Source organism: Poecilia latipinna, unplaced genomic scaffold (genome assembly GCF_001443285.1).
Source record: "Poecilia latipinna isolate Pla-1442-1.1 unplaced genomic scaffold, P_latipinna-1.0 Scaffold415, whole genome shotgun sequence".
In the NCBI taxonomy this organism is placed as follows: Eukaryota; Metazoa; Chordata; class Actinopteri; order Cyprinodontiformes; family Poeciliidae; genus Poecilia; species Poecilia latipinna.
The window spans coordinates 175,321-199,573 of NW_015113031.1; the positions used below are offsets into that span (position 1 = coordinate 175,321).

The 24,253-nt window shown below is 39.0% G+C and overlaps 1 protein-coding gene and 2 long non-coding RNA genes across 3 annotated transcripts in view; 2 read left to right on the forward strand and 1 right to left on the reverse strand.

Moving 5' to 3' along the window:
- The window catches only part of LOC106950668 (uncharacterized), a 14,059-nt gene extending 7,627 nt beyond the window's left edge, over positions 1-6,432 (forward strand). The window contains exon 2 of the long non-coding RNA XR_001425659.1: positions 5,300-6,432. This is a non-coding gene — a long non-coding RNA (uncharacterized LOC106950668). The remainder of the gene's footprint in view (positions 1-5,299) is intronic.
- A 2,656-nt stretch (positions 6,433-9,088) lies between these two features.
- Positions 9,089-18,163, forward strand: LOC106950669 (uncharacterized). Its single transcript, XR_001425660.1, has 4 exons — positions 9,089-15,802; positions 15,896-15,963; positions 16,501-17,675; positions 17,737-18,163. It is a non-coding gene; the product is annotated as an uncharacterized LOC106950669 (long non-coding RNA).
- A 3,339-nt stretch (positions 18,164-21,502) lies between these two features.
- s1pr4 (sphingosine-1-phosphate receptor 4) lies at positions 21,503-23,909 on the reverse strand. The gene is made up of 2 exons (XM_015037681.1): positions 23,838-23,909; positions 21,503-23,200 (listed from the first exon to the last, which is right to left on the reverse strand). The coding sequence occupies exon 2, from the start codon at positions 23,073-23,075 to the stop codon at positions 21,843-21,845; it is 1,233 nt and encodes a 410-aa protein (XP_014893167.1). The 5' UTR covers positions 23,076-23,200; positions 23,838-23,909; the 3' UTR covers positions 21,503-21,842.
- Positions 23,910-24,253: the final 344 nt, after the last annotated feature.

The window sequence follows — 24,253 nt, forward strand, 5'->3', positions numbered from 1 at the left end:
AAAATAAAAAAAAAAATTTTTTTTTTTTTTTTTTTTTTTTTTTTTTTTTTTTTTTTAAAAGAACAGATTTTATTGCATGAGGTGTTTATAAAATGTGATGAGTCATCTTTCAACTTGTTGGTTTTGTGGCTTTGAACAATAAGAAAAAGAGTGAAAATGCTTTTCTGAACAGTAAAGATTGACATCCACTGGTCTATTAGGAGTCTTGTAAAAGGACAATATTGTGTTAAATGTTGGACTGAAAAGACAGACTGAGACTAATTTCTAAGCAGCAATTCTGTATGTTCGGTACATGGTATTATTATGTTTTTGTTTTTTTTTTGTTCATATAGAAAGTAAATCTGCCCACTCATATCCATGATTTTTCCAAAAGTACAGCCAGAAACATTTTTCAATATAATGGGATTTTAAGGGATGGGTAAACTCAAAATGACACGTAGCTTTGTATTGTTAGTCTTCTAAATTTTCAACAAATAAAATCTTAAAATGTTAGCATGACTCAAAGATCAAATGAATTCCCCCTCCAAGTCTTTTTGTACCACTCTTACAGACGTAAATGTTTCAAAGGATGTCTCTGCTAGCTTTGCTCATCTAGAAAGTCTCAACAGAGTGCATCACAAGGACGCACGAAAAGAGAAAAGTGAACTTTTTGTGATAAAGTGGGCATGGGAATATGGAGGTGATTCCTGTTGCTGTGGGGGAAAAGACAGGTGTGGCTGTTATGATAAAGGAAACATTACAGCTTTTATCTCACGTATAGTGAATCATTCTTTAAACCTGGAGCTGATTACAGGCATATTCAAAGTTTCCCATTAACCTCAAAGATCTTCACCCTTTGTAAATGTAGACTTAAGTTTTATTAAGATTAAAAATGGCTGGTGCCGATCTCCAGCAGTCATTGGGTCGAGAGGTCAGCTGCAACCTGGACAGGTTGGCAGTCTGTCACATGGCAGCACAGTGACACAGGAGTAGCAATGTTTAGAGCTCAACTGCTTTTGGACTATGGGAGGAAGTTGCAGTACCCAGAGATAACCCACTGAAGAACAGGGAGAACATTCAAACTCCATTCAGAAAGACCACAGGTCAGGGTTCAAACCCAGGACCTTCTCGCTGCAACGCAACAGTATTAACAGCTGTACCACTGTGCTGCCAGGATAAAAAACATTTTTTTTTTGTAATAAATGACTGTGTGGTAAAGTCTTATTTAACATCTGTAAAGTAAAGTCATTTAACCTAAGACAGGGCGTCATGTCTGATTCAAACGTCTTGTGACAAATTATGTAACTGACTTGAAATCCCAACCGATGGACGCAGACGGAGCTGTGGTATTGTTACACAAGCAGCAGCAGAGAAAGTTTGTGTTTTCTTTTAAGTAAAGACGTTGTTGGCTGAGGAAAGGACTGTAAATAATCAAGCTGAAAATTGATCTCCACCTATTGTTCCTGTTAACACGATACACAAGCTCAACTACATGCTACAGGAACTTAGAAAAGCAGCCGCTGAAACTCAGGAGTTCATGGTTAGCTATGAGGTTTAATACCATGTTAGATAATTATTGTTACTTTGTGATTTCAGTTGTTCAGCGGTGAATACTGATGTTGCTCAGGGCAATGCTTTTATATTAATGATTTATAGCCACCCTGATTAAAGTTCCTTCCTCAGTGAGTCATCTGCTGGCCGGGTTTGAAGAGCATTAGCTACCGCAGACAATATATACTTGATAATCTAATAAAAGTATTAGCTCTGCATCTCCTCACAACTCTGGAAGAAAGTGGTCTTTTTGCATACCCACTTAAAACATTCATTTTTAATTACTTTCATTTTAAAATACATCAAAGTTTAGATTTGAGCAGCACCTTAATGTTGGCCTTATTTACATTTAAGTGTAAGGCTGCCAATAACCTTTAATATTTGCACCCTACAGTTTATATTCACATTCAGTTTTCCTTCTATATTTTTCTTCAATATTAGTTTTAATTTAATTATTACTGAACCTATTTAACGGGGTGAAAATGTTTCATTTTGATTTGCCACTGTCTGCTCAATTCTAACGCTGAACCTTGGAGAGATTTTTTTGTCCAGCCTTTTTTTTTTAATCACATTTCATGATGACTTAAATGTTTTGCCAGTCGCCCTGACTGAATTGATATTTATGTGGGTAGGTTTAGATGAGTATTTATTTTCTAATTTATAAAGATTATCACACGCATCTTTCTTGAATCGTGTTCTTTTGTCTGAAGAGTGGCTATTAGAAACAGGCTTGTGGTTATTAATTAAAAGTTTCTAAATTGCTGTGTACTTTCTGTGTATTCTGGGCAAAACAGGCACAAATTAAGGCAGAAGAAGGTACGAAAATCAGAACACAGGCACAGATACACACAGACGTTTCTGAGAAATAATTAAGGAAAGCACCTACAGCCAGATGTCTCTGTCTCAGAGTCATTAAAAAGTCCTTTGAAAATGTTCAGAAAGAGTATGTCCTGAATTTTTAGGTCAATTTGCAAATAATTAAAGGCATGAATTGCAAATGCCCCAGTTACATTTATTACTGGGGCTACCAACAATTACGGTATTCTGTTGCAAGCTATTATTATTTTGTGTTAGATTTTTTTTTTCTGAACTGAACAACTGCGGCAAATTAATGGTTGGATTTTTCTAAAATTCAGCTTCTGCATTGACAAATTACTTTATTTTACTGTAGCCAGTAAATTAGAAACTATATTATCTCCATTTTTATACACAGTTTGCGATTTCTATACAGCTGGTAAGCAAAAATTATTTTGTTTAATTGTTGGGTTTTGCAAATTTCCTAAGCTTGTGGTATCCATTGTTCAAATAATTTTGTTTTCAAGTAACTCAAAATATGGCGCTGAAGAATTAATTAAAAAAGTTTAATGTTCTAAGCTACAAGCTGTCAAGCTTAGATGCACAAAACAGACAGCAACTCTAATGCTAACTTAAATAATGCATCGGCCAGGTGTTGTATTCATGCCAGCGATTGACTCAAAACTTTTTTCAGATATTTCACCGTCTCCATCCAAACACTTTCCTTGCGCTCTGTCTTGAGAAAGGTGACAAATCACAGTTGCACCGAAGTGAGAAACACAGCGTGACATCAGCATGGCACAGCTAGATTCAGATGTGAATGCTGCACCCGCAGTCGCCACCACATTTATCTTGACATCTCCTGTGTAAACATTGCCAACTGCAGAGCTGGGCTACATGGGAAAGTGCTTTTCAGTAAACGGTTTGAGGTTTTTGTCATCCCCTGAGGGAAGAAATGCAGCGAGAGAACGTTTAAAAAGTGAGACACATGAAGATGTTTATGTCCTTGAAGGTATTTATTGCATTTTTCCCTTTGCTACGCCGCCTTAACTCCCTTTTGTCGACTGGTTTTCCCAACAAGCGTGAATGGGGTCAGTTTGTTTGGCTGAGTGTGCAAACCATGTGCTTTTCTAAATTTGATGACTTGCTTACATCTTCAGCCTTTTATGCAATAATAAGTTCCTTCAGGCTATAAATCTTGTTCACTGGACACACACAGACATAATGTATTAAATCTGGAATTTCATAAACCAACTAAAGTGATGAGTAACTCCTGTACACATGTGGGCTCTAGATTAGGAATGAACATGTCTAAAAATAACAGCATACATCTATAAATTTCTACATGCTTTTTTAAAATATATATATTTTTTATTAACAGGACCTTTGAGTCACTTAAATCTTTGCCCCGTTACCCTCGATTTCATGCCAGATGTGACCAATCGTTCGTTTTAGTCTGACAGCAGCCTGACCAGTCACTCGTTTCCCATTTCGACTTTCACGCCCATCAAACAAACACTGACTCACCGCGGTGTTAGCGGGCAGCGGCCACTCCCTTCATTCACACATCTTCAGCGTTTTCTCTCTGTTTTCCTTTGTCAGACAAACACGCCACAAGTTGTGCATGCAAATGAAGTGCACGCACGCAGGCATTCACTCTCTCTGCCTTTGCTGTTCACTGATGCACAACTTTGTGTTCCAGATCCCACAATCTACACAAACATTTTTATTCATGATTCCTGTGCAGGGAGTGGCTGACTGTTAACACACTGCTTGACAGCACAGGCATATTTCTCTGTCTGGAAGACGTCTGCATGCCTTTTTTTTTTAAAGGTTGTACAACGTGTACCGAGGCTCTGCGCATGAATACCAAGGCTTTATGGAGAAAAATTAGAAATATGAATCTTTATTCAGACAGGATAGCTAAGGTTTTTCATTTTTAAAGGCTGTGATTTTGATTGTTTTCTAATGTAATATGTGTTTCTGTGTACATAAATCAATTAAAGCTTAAGTAAAACAGACTGTCTCTCCTGCAACAGAAGAAAACATTAGACTTTTCCTCTTAGTTATTGTATTTATTTATGGAAAACATGTGAATGAAGTTTTAAAACCTTCCAGACTTTTCCAAGCGGCATCTTTACCCTGTTGTTAGGAAACTCCGCCAGCCCAGATGGTTTAAAGTCCGGAATGAAAGAGAAGAGATGATGCACAAAAAGTGATCAAGGAAAAACCGCCGAGACTCGGCCCTAACCTCATCCTCCTCTTCACTGCTCAACAATCCTGTCATTATTCCTTCCCCACCCGGGTGGGCCGGAAAATTTCTCTGCAAAGCAGCACAAACAAATACAAACAAACAAACAAAAAAAACAACAAAACATGGAATAGATGTACACCTCGACATTTACAATTCTGCAAGGAGAAAGTTGTGAAAATGGCAGAAGTGTTTTTTGTTTTGTTTTGTTTTTTCTGTGTCCTCATCAAGCAACATTAAGCCTTAGACAGTTGAAAAACAAACCAACATCTTTCTGTCTCAACTGAAACCGGGACTGCACAGACACCCACTGGCAGCGCACCGCTAGAGTTTCCTGGTTTGCGTTAAAACAATCGAGCAGGTAGCTGGCTCTGCATGTTTCAGCTAGACTCCACATCTGCTGCTTCCTGCTGATCACTGCAACAAAAAACCCGCAGAGTTTTTTTTTTTATTATTTTTTTTTTATCTTGTCTCACAAATGCAATTTTTCTGTTACGCACATTATGTTGCGTCATCTTCCAATGCAGGGCTTGGATGAGTGCTCTTAAGTGCATCATATATTATCATCAAAACACTGCGAGGTCTGATATGAAGGTTTTGTTTCACAGAGAGAGAAATAATGGATCTAAAATCTCCTCTCTCTTTCTCTCTCTCTCTCCCTCTCCATCTCTTTCTCTCTCTCTTTCGCTTTCTCTCTCTCTCTTTCTTTTTCTTTTTCTCCAGGTCACAGGTGTTCCACAGCTGCTGCGGAAAAGAAGCATCTGGAGTCTAAAAACAATGTAACAGTGCGGAGGGCGGTAAAGGGCAGAGAGGTGGAGACCGGGCCTCTGGTCTCGCTGTTTTAGGGGAGGGTTCCTGGCACCGTGATTTGATGCACAAAGAGAAACAAAAATCACATTGCCAGGGATTTCCACTCCTTCACAGCTCAGCAGGACGTCTGTCCCGACCTCACATTTCCAACCCAGGGACTCATTTTGAGGCCCGATTCTGGAGCAGTGGAGGAATTAAACCAAAACGCTATCAAGCCATCTCTGCAGACCTCTAAAAGGTTAAGTTGTGTCTGTGTGTATTTAAGGCTGCAGCTGTTTGAAATTTTAAACTATCCTCACCACTCTGTGCTCTAATGTGCCAGGAAATGGATGTAAATGCAAGCCAGAGCCACACAGGAGAAGGTTTATATTTCAGATGTTGGATTTTAGGGTTTATAAACAAGGAATTTATTTGGAGAGCTAAGATAAAAGTGGAGATCCCTCCACTGCGCCCTCTGAACACTCTGCAGAATCTGAAACCACTGACTTCACTGCCGACGTCTCACGTAAAGGTCTGCATAAATCTCAGCCAGCCGCCCACTTGCTAAAGGCACAGAGCTTAGCTAATTGGTGAGCATTGATCCCTGCAATGTGTTGTTCACAGTGGCTAAGTTCAGTGCCTGAGGTGAAATAGTTGATTCAACGTGGAGGATTTGTTCCGGTGGATGGACTGAACTTGATGATCTCGGATAAGCTGAAAGAAGAAGGGAAGGAGGAGTGAGAGGTCAGGAGGAGATGAAATGACGTGTACGGAGGATAAGGTCACGATTATGGCCTGAAGTGTGATTTTTGAACTTGTTCTGCTCTCCTTGTGCATGAAAGAAACTTTTGTCATTTAGATTAGAATATTCTCATAAACCGACCCAAAAATCTCACCATGTGACCCATGTACAATAATTTAAAATACTATACGAACTTTACGCGATCGGAAAAAAATTTGAAGCAACCTCATGACGTCTCTTCTGATTTTATCCCTGCATTGACAGCATTCAAGCCTGTGCAAAATAATTTAAAAACAATCTTAAATATATATCATCATAAAGTGAATAGAGTGTCATTACTGATTGAGAGTTTAAATGTTTATTGTGACTGGATAAGTCACTGCTTCTTCCTGCTCCTCTTCAAACATATTTTGTTTTTGATTTTACAAATCGTTTATTTATTTGTTGCTTCTTTTTTTTGCTTGCATTTTTTTTACTGACGTTTTTAAGGATGGAAGGAAGGAAGGAAGGAAGGAAGGAAGGAAGGAAATACCAATCCAATTCAAGAAAGGGACAAGTTGTAATTGTATTTAAGGCAGTTTTACTTTTTAATTTATAAAAAAATTATCACATTTTTATTAGCCTGTGGTGTGTTCATGGTGCTCTTTTCCACTTACCAGATTCAACACTTTTCCTGTTATGATGGAAATCACAGCATTCATTCTGACCACAAAAGTTTGAATTACAGTTTCCAGCGTTTCCTAATATTCTCGCTCCGGCCCACTCCGCTGACTAACACAACCCCAAGGCGTACATCGTGACCGAGTGGATGCGAGAGTTGAGTTTGCTGGAGACTTGATGACTTTCAGAGTCTGTCTGAGGTATTTTGGAGGCGACACACGAGCACTTGTGTTTTCTGACTCATGGTAACATTCATCTTTAGTCTGAAATGGAGCCATTTTACAGTGATGCCATTAATCTTTATCTGTGAGAATGCCACAGTATGTGTACCTCAGTATTAAACTCATTTTTTACAGGGTTGGTGCAACCTATTGAAAAGGAGTGAAACAAAAAGATTCTTAAATATAACTTGAAGTTTGTCGTAGTCCTTCCTGTGCAGCTCTGTTTTTAGAATGGAAACTAGTAATACGGGTAAATATTAGTGATATTAACACTCCCAGCATGATAAACTCAGAGTATATAGCATTTTGTATCCTTCCTTTGTGACTATATTACTTTTACATTTTTTTCATTAACATAAATAGATTTTTAATCCCATTTTGAGTTGCGCAAAGTAAAGATTTCACATAGTCTAGTTGAAGTTAGAGATATTGTCGTATGCATAAGATGTGTAAGCTAGAAATATTTTTCCTTGTACATCAGTCAGTGGCTTTTTTCAATAGATATTTTCTCAGCTTTTAAAAACATTGCAGTAAAACAAGGTAAGATGCAGAAAAAAAAACGATAGTAAAAGTCTTAAGCAAGAAATGACCCGGTTATGATGCTGGGGATTGTTTTAGATGATTGTTGCTGGAGACTGATGTCAGATACCATTTGTTGTTAGGATAATGTCTGGGATTTAATATTTGTGGCAACACCAGCGAGCTGTGAAAATACAATTTGTGTGGACAGTTTATGAAAAGCATGACTTATATTTGTGTGCATACCGTGCAAAACGTAGACTAAGCACATTTGACTGAGCTAAGAAATGTGGGTTTTGTCTCAGCACTTCTGGTCTTTCTGTTTCATTGAGCATGCTTTGCAAGCTTTGTCCAGACAGCAGCCAAAACACTAGTTATTACATCTTAGAGCGTTCAAAGCAAATACTAAGTTTATGAAGCATGAGAATATTTTTTTCTGTAAGTTTTGTTTGCGCCCAATTAACTAAAAGTATTTCTAAATATTCTGCAGACTAAATTAAAAACAAATCAAATCATTTGTTGCTTTTGTGCAAAGCTTTATGAACAGCTTTGTGTTATTTCACTGTATTTTAAACTGTTTGGTATTCAAGCATAGATGTGGGATTGCTTTTAGTTAACTATAAAACTATGTATAAGGCAACAAACAACAGATAGGGAGTATGAGGTATTGATGAGGTAGAGAATAGCTAATGCTTTATGATTATTGTTATTTTTCATACTGCATAAATGAAGCAACCTTTCTGTAAATTGTGGTGTTCCTCAGGGATAGTGTTTATTTACCTTATATGTGCTTCCTGGGAAAAATGCAGCATTTCATTACAATGTTCACACAGATTTATTCTCTCTCAGATTCTGAGAATCACGCAGAATAAATATACATTTTAAACAGCACTAATGACGTGATCCTGGAGGTTTTTATAATTTTCTACGGTTAAATGCTGGCCTGCTTGAAATCGTCATTTGTGACCCTCAAAATACCTCTGAAATATTAAATTTCTTGAACAACTGCTCCTTACAACTCAAATATTTGAAATAATTAATTCATTGTCACCAATAACTATTAAAAAAGGACAGTTATAGGGCTTTTATGACCGTAAGATCTGATTATCAGCCACTCTCCAATTCGTCTCTTTGCTTCCTTCTTTTACCTAAAACCAGGAAAAAGTTGGAAGAAGTTTTGAATGGTTTGCCACTTGAATATTTCGTAAGTGCTCTTTTAATGTCTATTTGTTTCAGATTTGCTTACTAAGCTTTAAAAAACATTTAAAATGCATTTATTCTCAATTACTTTGATTTAGTTTTGAATCTCGTTAGCATTGTATGATCACCATTTCTTTACGGTTTCCAAACATTTTCGTTTGTTTTCCTTTAAATCCTGTCGTCTGTTTCAGGGGGTTCATTGTGCATCATTGTGATCGACCCTGTTGTTCTAAATGTGCTTTATAAATAAGTTTGACCTGACTTCTGCAGAATTTCGTACGCTGAGGTTTGCCCTGTGAAAGAGTGCCGGGCTGTGCCCTCCTGTGCCTACTGAACTGGTATCAGTGTTTTACCTGAAAACTGGCTCAGTTCAGCAGGAACAGGAGTGGAGCTCACTAACTTGGATGACACGTCCTGCATGCAGCAAGTAAACCCAACCCAAGTTCAGTATTTCAGTTGGGTTAAGGTGGCCGCACCCTTCCCCGAATAGACTGAAGACTCGCTTTTAGTCAGCCATGAAAATCACAGTCAAGCTCTTGAACTTGTCAATCAGCAGCCCTGCACCTTCTGAGCTAAACACAAATGAGTCATATTTAGCTTTCTTTACATACAGGTCTGTTCTTGGTGTTTTTTAGGGGGTTTTTTTGTGTCACAAACCCACACAGCTGATCTTGTTGTTTTGCGCAGCTTTCATTTTTATTTCCCACTGTTTCCACTGAGACTGTGGCGTAATCCCAGTGAAATGTCTGCCTGGGTAATCAATGTCACCCAGCAGTTCCCATTTGCACTGATGGGGAGTGTGTGCAAAGCTGATTCCTGCCGACTCCTCAGATTCCCGTGGCCACTAAAGGAAGTGAGCTTTGTGGTACATTTTATGCCCAGAGGAAAATGGAAGCTCGTCATTAAGTTTGATGAATCTTCTCTAATCCAGTGGCTTCGCCGTTCACGACAGGGACTGTAAAAGTTTTTTTTCTTTTTTTATGTTGCATTTAATTTCACAGGATAATTGTTCAGCTTAAAGGAGATCATCAGGTAAAAAGAGGACAGGGAGGTGATGGGTGTAGAGTTTTGTTCAGACCAGGTGGTACGACTGACAAGTTAGCTGTGATTTATGTAAGTGTTCAGTCTAACAAAATGCTTTAGACGATGGTGCATAACGTCCATTATTCTAAATGTCAGGACTCTTTCAACAGTGTTCAACAATTTGATGCATGACTTAGTTTAAGGTCTAGCCATGTTTTCATTCCAGGTCTAGTCCAGTAATAATTCAAAGTGATGAAGTTTGAATAAGTCTGAGAAATATTTTCTTAAATCTTTAAAATTCTGTATAAAAAAAACAACTTATCTTCACAAAATAAAAATAAAAAACAGTTTCTATTCTTCCATTATTAAATTTCTGGAATAATCTGTATTTACATTATAGTCCTGGCAAAAATATTGAACAGCAGTGTTTGTGCACTTTCTATGTATTTGAGCTGAATATTTTGACCAATTTCTCACCTGTTTTGTAAATGTTTTAAGCTTCCGAAAGCTTCAATCCGCACGTCAAACTTACTATTTGGTGAGAGTAACAATTTAACGCAGAGACGACAAACCTCCAGCTAGTTGTCCCTCCTTTCCTTGCCATGATCTAAATGTTGATTTATTTCCACATTTTGTCCACAAGACTCACAGGACACTACAGTTCCTTCAGTTTCTGCTTTGTTGTCGCACTTAAATATTTCTGATCATGAGACTATTTTAATAGGATAAAAAAAACAACACTGATGAATAAAAAAAAAGTACAGTTGTCAGACGGTGATTTGGTTTATTATGGGAAAAGGCAAAACAATTTGTGCAGAAGTTATTTCTGTGTGGAAAGGAATCGCTACTCTCATTAAATCTGTGATTATCCATTAGGGTTTTTGTTGGTTAAATTTCACTTGTCAACGCCCGGACCTGCTTCCTAGCGTGTTTGTTTTAGATTTCCCTACTAAAGCAGAAAATAATCGACGCAGAAAAATATCTACGATGACAGGATGAATGTTTGCAATTGATAGATTAGTACTCAACCCTGTCCAGACCACATTTATTCAACATAAACTACTGTTTAAACATATTTTAGTCATTTTTTTTGGTACGGACTACAATTTATGTCCTGCTATGCTTATGAGGAAAAAAGCCACAACATAATGCATGCAGAATTAAGAAAGAAACTTAATAAAACAAATATTCGATAGATGCAAAACAAAGCTAGCCAGGTCTTCTTAAAGAAAACTTTTGTTGAATCTCAAGTATTAAAACCTTACATTAAAGCTACATTCTTCCATTTTTAGCTAAAGATAATTGTTTTACTAGATCAGACAAGTTAGAAACCATAACCCTATGTTCGATAATTAATGCATAGGGTTTTGTGTATCCTCATCTGCAAAGGATACTAAAACAAATACTTGTTTGACGGTACATGTAACTACTAACAGTGATTTGATGCAAAAGGAAACAAAGCCAGTCGTCCAAAATGTACTAAAACTAGAAAGTACATGAGAATTAAATAAAGTCAAAGGAATTTAATTTGCACCTTTCTGAAAACATTTTAAGCCGTATATCTTAATGCAACTTGATATTTCATAACAGAATTGAGAGATGGTGAAACGTTAAGTTGGTACTTATTCTCAAGACAGACGATGATCATTACTTTGAAACACCTTTCAGAGTAATGCTTCCACACCATGAAATAAAAGATGTAATTTTCCCTGCAAATCTGGGGAATTTAACTCAGCATCATCAGAATTGTGAGGTTCCACTTTATTTTTGAGACACATCTGTCACGTTTTTTTAATGCGTCGACGCTGAAAACAAAACTGCAGCGGGGTACCAACGCCAAAGCCTCCAGCTCTCCTTTTAGTCTCCATAGTGATGTCAATATCCCTTTCATCTTCGCGTCTCAAAGGCTGACCAGATTTCGTGATGTGGCCGCTTTATTGAGCCGGATCTGCTTTCCTTGCCCCCTCTTTGCCGTTCAATCAGCATCCATGCGGTTGTGGCCTGTGGCTCCGAGCTCGCTGCGTAATTTGGTTTAGAGCTGAGCGGGAACATCTGTTTCACAAAGCTGCAGCTCCTTCCACTCCTCGGGCCTCATGGAGCGAAGCGAGAAACTCAGAACCTGCCGGTCCAAACCCTCTCAAGACCAATCTGAGCCCTGAGAGGAGAAGAGTGACAGCGCTTTGAAGTGCGGGGTGAAAATGTGCGAAGTTGGGGCAGGGTTTATTGCTCAGCTGGCGCCGGTAATGAAAAATACTCTTTACTGGCTTCATACGGAGAGTTGTAGGTTTGAGACGTGTTCTAAAGCCACACAAGCAGCAGAGTTTTAATTTTTAGTTTTGAGAAACAAATACGTCTTACTTCTAATATATAAATATCACATTGATTCACAGCAACTGAGCGCTACAAAACCTGCATAGTCGCCACATTTGCACAATATTCGCTCCATTGTAATTGTGTATTGAATTTTTTAAAAATGTATTATTTTGAATATTTAGTTTAAAGCTCTATTTATCTCCACCCCAAGTGTGGTTGTGTCGTCTGTCTAAGCCCAAGAGGACAATAAAGCTCTTGACTTGACAAAAGAAATATTTATATTTGATTTATAATATTTATTTCTTAAATCAGGAGTTGATCATCCAGTTTCTCCTTCCCAACAAGTACAATCATAGAAAGCCATGACTAAATGTGCTCTCCATGAAGCAAGAAAGAATGCTATAAAACTTTGTGCCAATTTTTATGTTTTGCTTTTCTGTGTGAGGATGGATAGGTTGCAAATCATTCAGGACTGAATGATTTGGTTGAGTTTAGGAAAACGTTTGGTTTTCTGGCTCCTGGGTTTCAACTTCTGCAATTTTTCCAAAATACAAAAAAAAATAAATAAATAATAATAATAATGTTGGAATACAAGTAAAAAAAAAGTTATTTGTCTTCTTGTTGAAATACTCCAGTTTTATAACCACCGACTGCTCGAAACCAGTGTATTATTATGAGAACACGTAAGCCTGGGGCAGCTGCTGGGATGGCTGTGGATTCTTGTTTTTAACAGTCGCCTGGAGTGCTCCTCTTACAGAAAGCCCGTCTCATCGCTTTGGAAACTTTCTGCAACCGAACCCTAATAATCACCCTCAGAACATCTTTCACCACACAATTAGTTAAGTGGTCACAATTCTCAGTCCAGAGCACAACAAGAAGGAGAGAGAGAGGATTAAGAAAAGAGGAGAGAGGGAAAAACTCTCACATATATTCCCAAGGTTGACAACAAAGTCGGAGCAGATGGCCAGCATCCAGGCCTCGGGAGAAAACTCGTGTTGTTATTGGTAATTGTATTTTAACGGCTCAAAACGTTAGCGCAAAGAAAAGGTACTTTGAAAAAGTGTGGTGTCTTTTTTCATTGTTTTGACTGGAACATGTTATTTATTCATTAAAAACAAAACAAATGTTTAATAAGAGAATCTAAGTTGACAGTCTGGCTGCCTCTGTCGTTTTATATCTCATAACCTCTGGCGGTTCTCCCGTGTATCCGCTGTGTGCTATCTGAAATCTGATAAAGAGGAAACAGCTGTTCTCAGGGCTGCTGTAGATTTTGAAAGAGCTGCCTCCTCCACATGTGTTCGCACTGGCATCAGAAAAAAAAAAAATCTCCCTACAATGACCCTTTTTCTAAGTCGTATTGCAGAGGGGGGAAAAAAAAATAACATAATCGAGTCAAGGTGAAAGGGCATTCTACACTTAATTATAAAAGAACTCATGAATTTAGTTTTCCACAGTTGTTTGTGCTCCGTTTTGTTTTATTTATCCTATTTCCACTCTGCTTTATGTTTGCTGAATCTTTTTGTCTTTATGTCTTTATTTAGAGAAAAGGCATGATGTAAAACCATAACAGACAAGAAGACATCATCCTGGATAAAATTCAGAAATAATAGCGGTTTCTTGACTTGAGGGGCATGAAGAAGGTTACATGCAAATTTTTTCTTCTTGTCCTGGATAAAACAGACAGATCATGATTGACGGGGTGCAACTGTAACCATAACACTGGATATTTATCATTAACGATTGAATGTGGAATGGTACACTGAAAGCTAGCCAAGTAAACCAGGATGTGTTCTTGGGGGAGTTTTTTTTTTCCTTTGAGTAGAAAGAAGAGCTTCCTGATGTTGCCAATGGATGAACTCATGCTCTGCATGAATGAAAAATACCAGATACTGAACGACCGGCTCAGTGCACATCTGGCGGTTTCTGTTCGGGTACATCCCTCGGGAATCCATCCTTTGCGTGAACGTGCCCAGATCTCTGTCCGCTGGGGATGTCTAAATGAAGTCCAAAGTTTCAGATTGAATTACTTTTTTAAATGATCTGTACCATATCTGCCCTTATTCTTACTTGTATAGGAAAGTATGCCACCTTACAAATATGCTATTCCAATTTTCCTAAGCTTTTGACAAAGCAAACATGACCTCCATCAAAGCAAGGTTGCCACCAATTTCTTGGGCACGTCCAAAAACACAACAGCAGCTCTGACATGTTGCTTAAACTCTTGCTCAAATAACGTGCCACGTATTTACACAAAGTTCCTCCTTGGAGCTGCAGACTCCAGCTGAGTTTACACATCACTGAGTACCCCACCTCCCACCTCTCACCCACTCAGCCCCTTCAGACTAGCCAGCAGAAATTAGTACCATCTGCTGAGCTCTTTATACAAGCTACTGATGAGTCCAGCGCACCTAAGAATGGTTGTTAACAGCATAAAGGATAATTTCTGATTTCTTTAAAGTTGTTGTTGATATACACAGCAGAAGGCGGCATATTTACTTGATTGTGGTGAAAAATGGCACGATGTGCCTGGAAAAACAAATTGCCGCTCCTTTAAACAAACGTACGCAAAAGGGATACGACATGCAGCAAAGGTCCTGAGATTAGAAACACTGTAAACTAAACTAGAGGATACTTCACCCTTAATATTGACGTACACAACAAAAGACAGACTATACTTATATTTTTCTCTCTTTGTCATTTGACCGGCCCTGCATGCTGTGGTCAGAAAGCTGTTATTGCGGGGGGGAGCCAAACGGAGAGAAGCTGAAACCCTAGTTATTAAGTTTAATGACGTTCAAAACAAAGCACTGAATTTATGAAGCAGGAGAACAAGTTTTCTGTAAAAAACTAGAACTGCGTTGGACATGTTTACCCCTTCAGCAAGTAAAGGTGTCTGGCAGAAGCCATAGCTGGATACTACAGTAACGTCGCACTGATTTAGACAAATCTTGTTGGACAATAAGATGCATTGCTGTCAAGATAAATAGATATTTGCTGGAAACCTTTTAGTGAGTTAGTTAAATGCGACATTATTTATCATCCTGGCAGCTGATTGGACCTTCCAGATAAACTGGCTGGCACATTATACAATCTTTTACGAGGTGTCTCTTGCTCCACGTTGCAGGTGTGTGCAAGTGCAAAAGGAATAATAATCCTTCACTCGTTGAGATGCAGCTCATCTGAGTCAAGGCATTCTTGTAATTTCTGTCGTTTATTACATTGTGGGAGGTTTTCCTTTTCTTTCTGTCAGCATGATGAGCTGCATGTCTTTAATCAAGTGTTGGTGTCACTCACAGTTCAGGTACCCTAAAGTTTATACACACTGGTTAAACCACTCCTCTTGGTAATTTTCTGTTCCTATAGAGTCAGGTCGCTTGACTTGACAGTATGCAAACCCAATCGCTGCAGGATTAGTTTCAACCACTTTGGAAACTTGACGTTCTTCCGACAAGGAGCTCAAGTGATTTGTGATCAGTCAATCAATCAATCAATCAAGCAGCAGGGCACTGGAAACGCTTGTGTCAAAATAAAATACCATACAGTTTTTCTCCTCAATACAATTGATTTTACTGTCTGAATGACCTGGTTACATTTAGCCACTGACATGTCTTCTAATCAGACCGGGCCTTTGCATGCATGCAGATGAAGCTAAAAGTGGAGCCGGACCATTTCAACCGGATCACGTCATCGGCTTTCTTGACGTATCTCCATACAGGAAGACATCTGTGGTAACAGCGATTAGTGTTCATAGCTACAGATGTATGATAAATATAACTCAAGTACGTATTCATTTCATAAGCTCTTATTCGGTCACATATGCTTAACTGGAAAGTTTAATGTCTTTATTTCCAGTGCGAGTCCAGGGCTGAATCTCATTCTCCTGCTGTCACCGCTATGCGCACACCTACTCATGTCAACTGGTAACTACTTTCCATTTGTGTGTTTATTTTGGAAAACATACAAAAGCTGGAAAAACAAAAAGATTGAAATTTTGGGTGAGAAAAAAGTAGAGCATAAAATTGAAAGCAATTAGTCATTTTGGGAAAAATAAGCCCCCCACGTATATTCCCATTAAAAAAAAAAAAAATACTTGAGGAAATTATGAGTCCAGGCAGCTCTACAAACTTTGCACATAGAGATGCTGAATTATTTGCTTCTTGTTGATTTCAAATAAGTCGAAGCTCAATCAGTTTGATAGAGAGAGTCAGTAAACATCAATCTTTATGTCTCGCTCCAGATTTTCAATTAGATTAATTTGTGGACTTTGACTGAACAAGTCTGACCATGGATATTCTTTTTGTTTGTTTTATTTTTAGAACAGTGTATACCAGGGGTGTCCAAAGTGGGTCCTCGAGGGCCGGCTTTGGGCACCCCTGGTGTATAGCTCTGTTTGCATCTTTAGGGTTGTTGTCTTGCTAACCTCAGGCTTAAAATCTGTTTCACGCTCTTTCTTACAGGTTTTTCTCCAGGATCGCCCTGCATGTAACTCCATCCATCTCCTCACCAATTCTGTCAAGCTTACTTGTCAGTGCTAAAGAAAAGCCTCGCTTATAGAATGATGCGGCCACCACCGTGCTTTAAACAAGATTAACTTACACACAGGTGGATTCTGGATTTTCTTTAGTAGCTGTCCGAGTTATGTGAGCTCAATGCTTTCATATTTTTACATTAAAACAAGTTCAGACCAGAGGCAAATTTTCATTCCACTTTACAATAAAAATTTGTATTTTTATTGGACATAATAATAATAATAATAATAATAATAATATCAATTTAAAATGTGAAAACACTGCGAGCTGCTTCACGACAAACACTGACAAATTTTAAAATAAGCTATAGGCCACACAGAAATGTATTGTTTCTTATCTCTTTTTAAATTTTCTCATGTGCCACTAAGTTGTCGCTGTGCTGACAGCCGCCGATCGCCCTCTGCACCGATCGTTGCCTCACCCACTGCCTTCTCCTGCTCTCAGACAGCCCATCATTAGCTGTCTGCGCAACACCTGGAGGCAGAGGCAGCGAGATAATTATTGAGGGCATAGCCATGTCTGCACGCAACCATCATTAAGCCATCGTACCTCATTTGGAGCAAAGAGCGGGCCTTGTTGTTGTAAGAAGAGAGAAAGAGAGGCAGAGAGCAACAACGAGGGCCCAGGATCAACCCCTGACAAGTCAGATGTGATACAACAAATGTCTCTGAGCCTTGAGCTAATAAAGGCAGGAATTTGCTGTTGGTTTTTCTTCAGGCAGCAGATCTGGAGATGTGCCAGGTCCGAGGGATGAAGGAAGCTTATCCCTCATGTTTAGCAGAGCACAAATGCACACATCCAGACAGAGATGAGTTTGCTTTCTCTGCTTTAAATAAAGACGAATTCAGAGTAAGGCAGTCCTAAAAAGTGCCTGCTTTTGGATGGCTTAGACATCAGTCTGTGTTTCAGGGGAAAATATTGCTTGTTATAATTGTTATTTCATTTTCTGTACTGACACCGACAGGCCATGCAGCTTGCACAAGCCATTTGAGCTCAACATTGATAGATTGGAGTGAGTGTGGAGCATCTTTGACATCATTAATGACATCAAAAGACACAAATTGTTGCTTTGGTCTATTTTGAATTTCAACTTAAGATTTAAGGTAAGGTAATTTTATTTATATAGCATATTTTCAGCAACAAGGCAATTCAAAGTGCTTTAAGACAAGCAATGACCTGAACAAACCTTTAGGTCTGTATTTTTAAGAGTAAAAATGGGGCAATAGAGAGCTAATGCTTTAGTGAAGTATGTATGTAAATTGAGAAAAATGTGGTTGTGAAATCTGAAAAAAAAAATGCTTTGGACTTTGAGATAAACAACACAGGTTCAGTAGTTTAGCACTCGATTGTGGTTTATTGGTAGCTCATAAAAAGATGACAGTGACCTTGAACCATCTAAATGATTCCCTTTTAACAAGCTGTGTTCATTGACATCAGTTTGGCACAGAGTTTGTGCAGAATTGTTGCTCAACATCTGTTTTTAAACAAGTTTTACAGTTTTTTTCCCCCCAGTTTTCTCATGAAGCTATAAAGCATCTCAGTGTTTTTGTCGCACATTCAACAAGATGTTGAAATAAATTTATGCTATCAATACATCCTCTCTTATTTTTCTGTCATATTCATATTCCAAACTCTGAAATGTTCTTTGTAAAATATTTAAATACAACTCGCATAGGAACCCATCCAAAAACTAAGCTGCCTGGCTCTTTCGATTAGAAAACAGCAGACAAAAGAAACTTTGACTGTGGCCTTTCAAACCTCAAGTTCTTGAGGTTGAATGATACTAGAACATTCTCATCAAATAAGAATGCATTGCAACACAGTGTTCATGGCTTAACGAGGAAGCTGCAGTTAATTATTGCAACATCTTGAAGGATCTTTTATGTCACAGCTTTTGGTAATCACATTTTTCAGAGGCCATAGAATGCTAGATGTGAAGAAAATATATGTAGTCATGCAAACTGAGCTCAATAATAAGATATTAAATATATTTTGTAGGCATTACCAGTCTCAGAAATCATTTATGAGCTACTGGATGCTTAATATCTTTCTAAATGGCAAATTAATGAAATGCCAGAGTGGTATTTGGTACAGAAAAAAAAAACTAAAAACATAGTGCTATTAGACAGTAAACATAAAATCCCAGAATCATGTCTGAGCTTTTAAACCCGCTCTCTGAGAGCGCGCTCTTCCTGTTGAGGCTAATGGGCCTGGCGCTAACTTGTCGGGAGGGGAATATGACGAGCATTGTGGTCTGCAGGGATGTTCCAGGCATTTACAGCAACAATCTGCTAATTTGTTAAGACACATTTAACACACTGGACACCTTGTTTAACTGGGGTAGTGAATTTGTGACCATGATTCATTAACCACACGCATTTATTTATGAGAGTCAACCTCAATAATCACCATCACAATTAGTCATCCTGATCTGAAACTGTTAAGATACATCACTAAGGTGCAGTGGTTCATCTAGTGTTAATTTTACACCTAGTAAACCAGTCATAGTAAACAAGTTTTTTGATTCCTGAACTGATTTTGTGCTGCTGCTGACTGCAATGCAAAATTGGCCCTCAAGCACAAGTGGATGATGTAGATAAAGTCTTTTTATTTCTAATCAAGAGCAAAATTATTACCAATAAAATACAATGCTTTTTGAATATTTCATTTTGCAGTAAATAGAACCACATCTATCCAGTGGTTTCTACTCAAAAAGCAGACTTAAGTGAACCCAAATCTACTTTTATTTCGTTTATGAAACTTGGCTTCTTATAGCGAGCATTTTCAGAGAACGACTGACCCAAATTGTGTCTTAATTGCTGGGAATAGGCTATTTTTCTCTATTGAGCCCAAAATAATTTGAAAACTTGATACCTTTTTTTTAAATAAGGCAAACATGCAAATACCTGTTTTCGGTTTGGATTTAATATGATTTACACATCCCTTTCCTACCAAAGTATTACTATTTTAGTTGTTTATTTAAAACATTATTTGCATACTTAATTACTAAGTAGGTAAAATAAATCACAATACATTGTTTTTGTGAATTTAGTTTATTTTTTATTCACGTTTGACTAGAGGATTTTGGCCCAGGTGATTAAAAAAGATAAAAAATATCTGTAGAAAGTCATGCTATAATGTAATAAAAACAAAGAGTGAAAAAAAATACTACTACAAGATACAAATAATTATTCTGAAGTTTTGAAGATGTATATAAAATTTAAAAACCATTTAGCTACATTTAAAACACAAGTGATTAAATGTTTTCATTAAACCTATATTATTTCAAACAATTTTGGTAAATTGCTTGTTAAAAAATAAATCAACAACAAAATTAAAACACTCTGTGATGCATAAGTAAATGTGAAATGCTCAGTTTTAACACTTAGGTAATTTTTTTTATAGTGACATTGTGTAGAAAGAACAAAATGGACTTTTTATTTATCTGTTTGACCTTTTCCCTTTGTCACAGTGTAAAATAGATATTTTGTCCAAACAAGAATTAGGTGCACAAGTTATAATATGGTGGATTTTCCCTAAAGCACAACTGTTCTAAAGTCTCTTTAGACTTTGTTCATTTGTCGTGGATCCTCCTTTTTCACCTAGTCCTCTACTTTTTCTACCTCTGAGCATCATTTCTGCTCCTGACCACCAAGTTCTGCCTGGTCCTTTGATAAGGTTTCTGATTGAACCTGATCTGTCTTGGATTCTGATTCCCAGCAACCTATTGTGTCCCTCTTGCATGCTGAGCTTTGTTTTCAGTGATTTGCCGCCCAGGCAGAAGAGGAGTTTTTTGATTGCTTGCACAGCCTCATTCGTTTGGATCCTCACACTAACAAGCACTTGAAGGAGAACCACCCCTCGGATCAAAGCTCATTCATCGATCCCAGAAAGGTTACTGGCTTCTCATTCAAGTCTTTTTATTCCCCCTGATTCTATTACAGCAGCTAACCTGAACTCTTTAACTACAGAGCTTCCTGTGTACTACCATGGAGTTTTTCATACAGTACCACTACCAGCTGCAGTAGGGGTCATTTCCATACCAATCCATGAAAATGAATTCAAGTTCAATTTTTTGAAAACATGGTACTTAATTGATGACCATGAGAAGTTGATCTGAACAAAGTAAGACACGAAAGGCTCAAAAAGTCTCAGTCAGCATAATCGGAGTTGCTTAAAACATTAGTATCTTGATTTTACTCATTAACCCTGAATCCTCAGTGTTATGGAAGACTAAAGCTACTCAAGTGAAGTGTTTTTCTCTACAGATATGAAGTGAGGAATGACTCACTGCCTCAGAGTGAAAGCTAATGCTTCAGAAAACCAAGCAAACACATTACAATGAAAGCGGAAAGATTTTGATGTTCGACCAACAAGCGCTGCTTTGAGTTCCCCCTCCAGCCGTGAGATCGGTTCTTGTGACTGCTCTTCCGCTGTGAAATGAATTGTGAGAAAGTCACAGTTTTGCTTTTGTAAAAATAGTTACTGCAAAGTCAAGACAAAACAAGTTGCTCCAGTACTCGGCAGCAGACGTGCGGTACAGTCGGCCATGTGTACTCGAATGTGCAGACTATCGGCTACAGCTTATCTCTCTGGCCTGCCAGACAGTCGTAATGAATTTATCAATTAGCTCTGGCTGTTAGTGCCCTTAGGGCTGCAGACCGGGCCCTGAGCTGAAACCTCCATCAGTCATCCTGTCAAAAAGCAGGAAGTGCCAAACAGCATGGGACGAGTCTGTTTAAAGCTTAGTTCAAAAGAAAAACAATCTTTTTCTTTTGACTAAATAAGATAAATTTCTGATCTGATGCCATTTATGATGATTAATTTAAAGTTGTTTATTATTTTTAATATAAATCTGCATGACTCCTTTAATAAAGTGTCTCCCTCTAGAGGAATCTAGCGGCATCACTACTCCGAGACATCATATTTAACACAAAATAAAATTTATTTATATTTCAATCAGTTTTTGTACAAAACTACATCACATTTTCCTCATTCAAAATACATTAATATACATTGAATGTCATCCAAATGATCCAGTACAAAGAGTTTTCCACTAGATGTAGGAGTTGCATTGACAAACTGAATGTTTCATTCCCTGAGAGTTTTCATTTCCTTGCATAGTTAATGCTAAATTCCTGTTTTTAAAGTTCTCTTTAAACATCTTATCGTCCGCGCTGTGAACAGTCAAACCAAGAGTCAGAGGAAACGGTTAGACGTGTGTCAGTGCACACCGGTCTTGCTTGCTTGGGAGGGGAGCACGTTGTGGTTTAACCACTTGAAACTGACAGGCAGCTGGTTGTGGTGCTCAGCCTGCACTTTCTGCGAGGTTTGCTTGGGGTCGGCGGTGGGGAGGCCACACTCAGACTCCTGACCTTGCTAAAGCTGTTCCTCAGACTGTCCCTCCTGTTCTCCGAGGTGCTGCTGGTCTCCTTGGAAATGAACTTGTCGGGGCGACAGAGGCCGGCCCTCAGGCAGCAGCAGCACAGTAGCTCGGCCATGGCCTTCCTCATGTCGCTGCTGCCCAACGCGTAGATGATGGGGTTGAGGCCCGAGTTGAAGACGGCCAGGGAGATGCAGAAATCGGCGCTGAACAGCAGGGTGCACTGGCGGGAGGCGCAGAAGAAATCCACCAGCAAAAGCATGAAGAGTGGACCCCAGCAGACCAAGAAAACCCCCACGATGGTGATCACTGTTTTCAGCAGAGCCAGGGAGCGTTTGCGGTTGCGTTGAGGGCCCAGCTGGGCACTCTTGTGTACGTGGCAGTAGATGGCACCATAAAGCACCCCGATAGTCAGCAGGATGAGGAAGAAGATGATGAGGGAGAAGAAGATGTAGCTCTTGGAGTAGAGAGGGAGGAGAGTGGAGCATCCATCCAGGCTGCAGACGCAGTTCCAGCCCAGCAAGGGGAGGAAACCGATCACCAGCGCCAGAATCCAGCAGAGCACCACCAGGCCGTAGATCCGAAAGGTCTTCCTGGTTGACTTCTGGTGCAGAGGTTTTATCATGGTGGTGTAGCGCTCCACCGCAATCAGCAGGAGGCTGAAGATGGAGGCTGCCAGGGCCACAAACAGCATGCCCTCCCTGAAGAGCCACAGGGCAGGGGTGAGGCGGAAGGTCTGGTTGCCGGACATGCAGATGTTGACCACGTAGGCCGCACCAGTGAGCAGGTCGCTCAGGGTGATGTTAGCAATGCAGACGTAAACCCAGCGGCGGCTGTGGCGGATGCGGGAGATGACGGCCACCAGCACCAGGAAGTTCTCCAGGACTATAAACACGCTGAAAAAGAGGAAAACGGACATGGAGACGCTGATGGGGGCCTGGGTGACTGAGGTCGTCCTGTTCTGCAGGCGGCCCGTGTGGTTGTAGTGCCTCAGGATCACCTGGTTGGACCCTGTGGCTGTAGTGGCTTCGTTTGGCACAGAGCTGTTGCTGGGGTAAGCTGGCAGGTGGTACACGTGGGGGCAGGAGGACGGGGAGGTGAGGTAGGAGAGGACGTCCATCGTGACGAACCAGAGATGAAAATCGAGGCTGAACCACCAAGCTGGCAAGAGCTGCACAGAAAACTCCTGTGATCAAACAGGCTGTCTGCAACCTCTAACCAGCAGAGCCAGCACACAACACACACCTGAGAGGGAGAAAAGAAGAAGTAAGATCAACTTCATTTCATACAGGAGTTAAAGCAAAAAATAGACACCCCCTCCGGTCCTGTGCGATGCATGTTTTGGTGAGGGGCTTGAAGTACTTTAAAAGGCATCTTTTAAATGCCTAACATGTGCGCTACAATCTCCACCTTTCTGCGGTTAACACAGGATGAGTGAGCAACGTGGGCATTTAAATTACCACATGGAGGAAACGCAGCAGCTGCTTTCATCGAGAACATTGGAAAATGTTTTTCTTTGCAGCGGTATGCTCTATTAAATTATTATCAAATTGTAAAAAGCTGCACAGAATTTTTTGTTCATCTTTTTTCTTCAAAAAAACACTTTTCACAAAAACGGAGAAAAAAATCAATATATTAGAATATATTCAGGGCCACAAATCATCTTTTTGGAAATTAAATGTATGTAAATTAGATTTTAAATTGTGCAAAAACTGAAATAAATAAAAAATTCAAGTTAAAATTCAAGATTAATTCCTAAAACAAAAAAAATCTTCTAAACAACATCTGATCCTTTTGTTTATACTTAATTTATATTTTTTACATTTTTTTGCAGGTATTTCTAATATGTGTAGCTTAATGTAAAAGCATGGAGAGTACTTACTCTGGCTGCTGATGATGTTGATGCTGAGTGTGTGTGAGCGTCAACAGATTTTTGCAGCTCATTTTTGATGGGGAAATAAGCCTGTGTGAGTAAAGTTGCACACCCCACCCAAAATGCGCGCACACACACACACACACACACACACACACACACACACACACACACACACACACACACACACACACACACACACATAGATGCACTTGCACATGCAACAGAGAGATTACCATCGTCCTGTGCTGTCATCATTGCCTAAAGAAACAATTGTGAGCATTTACACCCACAAATTAAAAGTTTTAAAATGAAATCCTTCTGGCATAATGTTATTATTATTTTTTTTTAACTTCAGCAATATGAAATTTCTTATAGTGAATTTCCATACTAATGCATAAAGGAAACTTTTACTGAGCGTCAGA

Excerpts from the sequence above, each read along its gene's own strand:
- s1pr4 (XM_015037681.1), bottom strand. The coding sequence starts at position 23,075 with ATGGACGTCCTCTCCTACCTCACCTCCCCGTCCTCCTGCCCCCACGTG.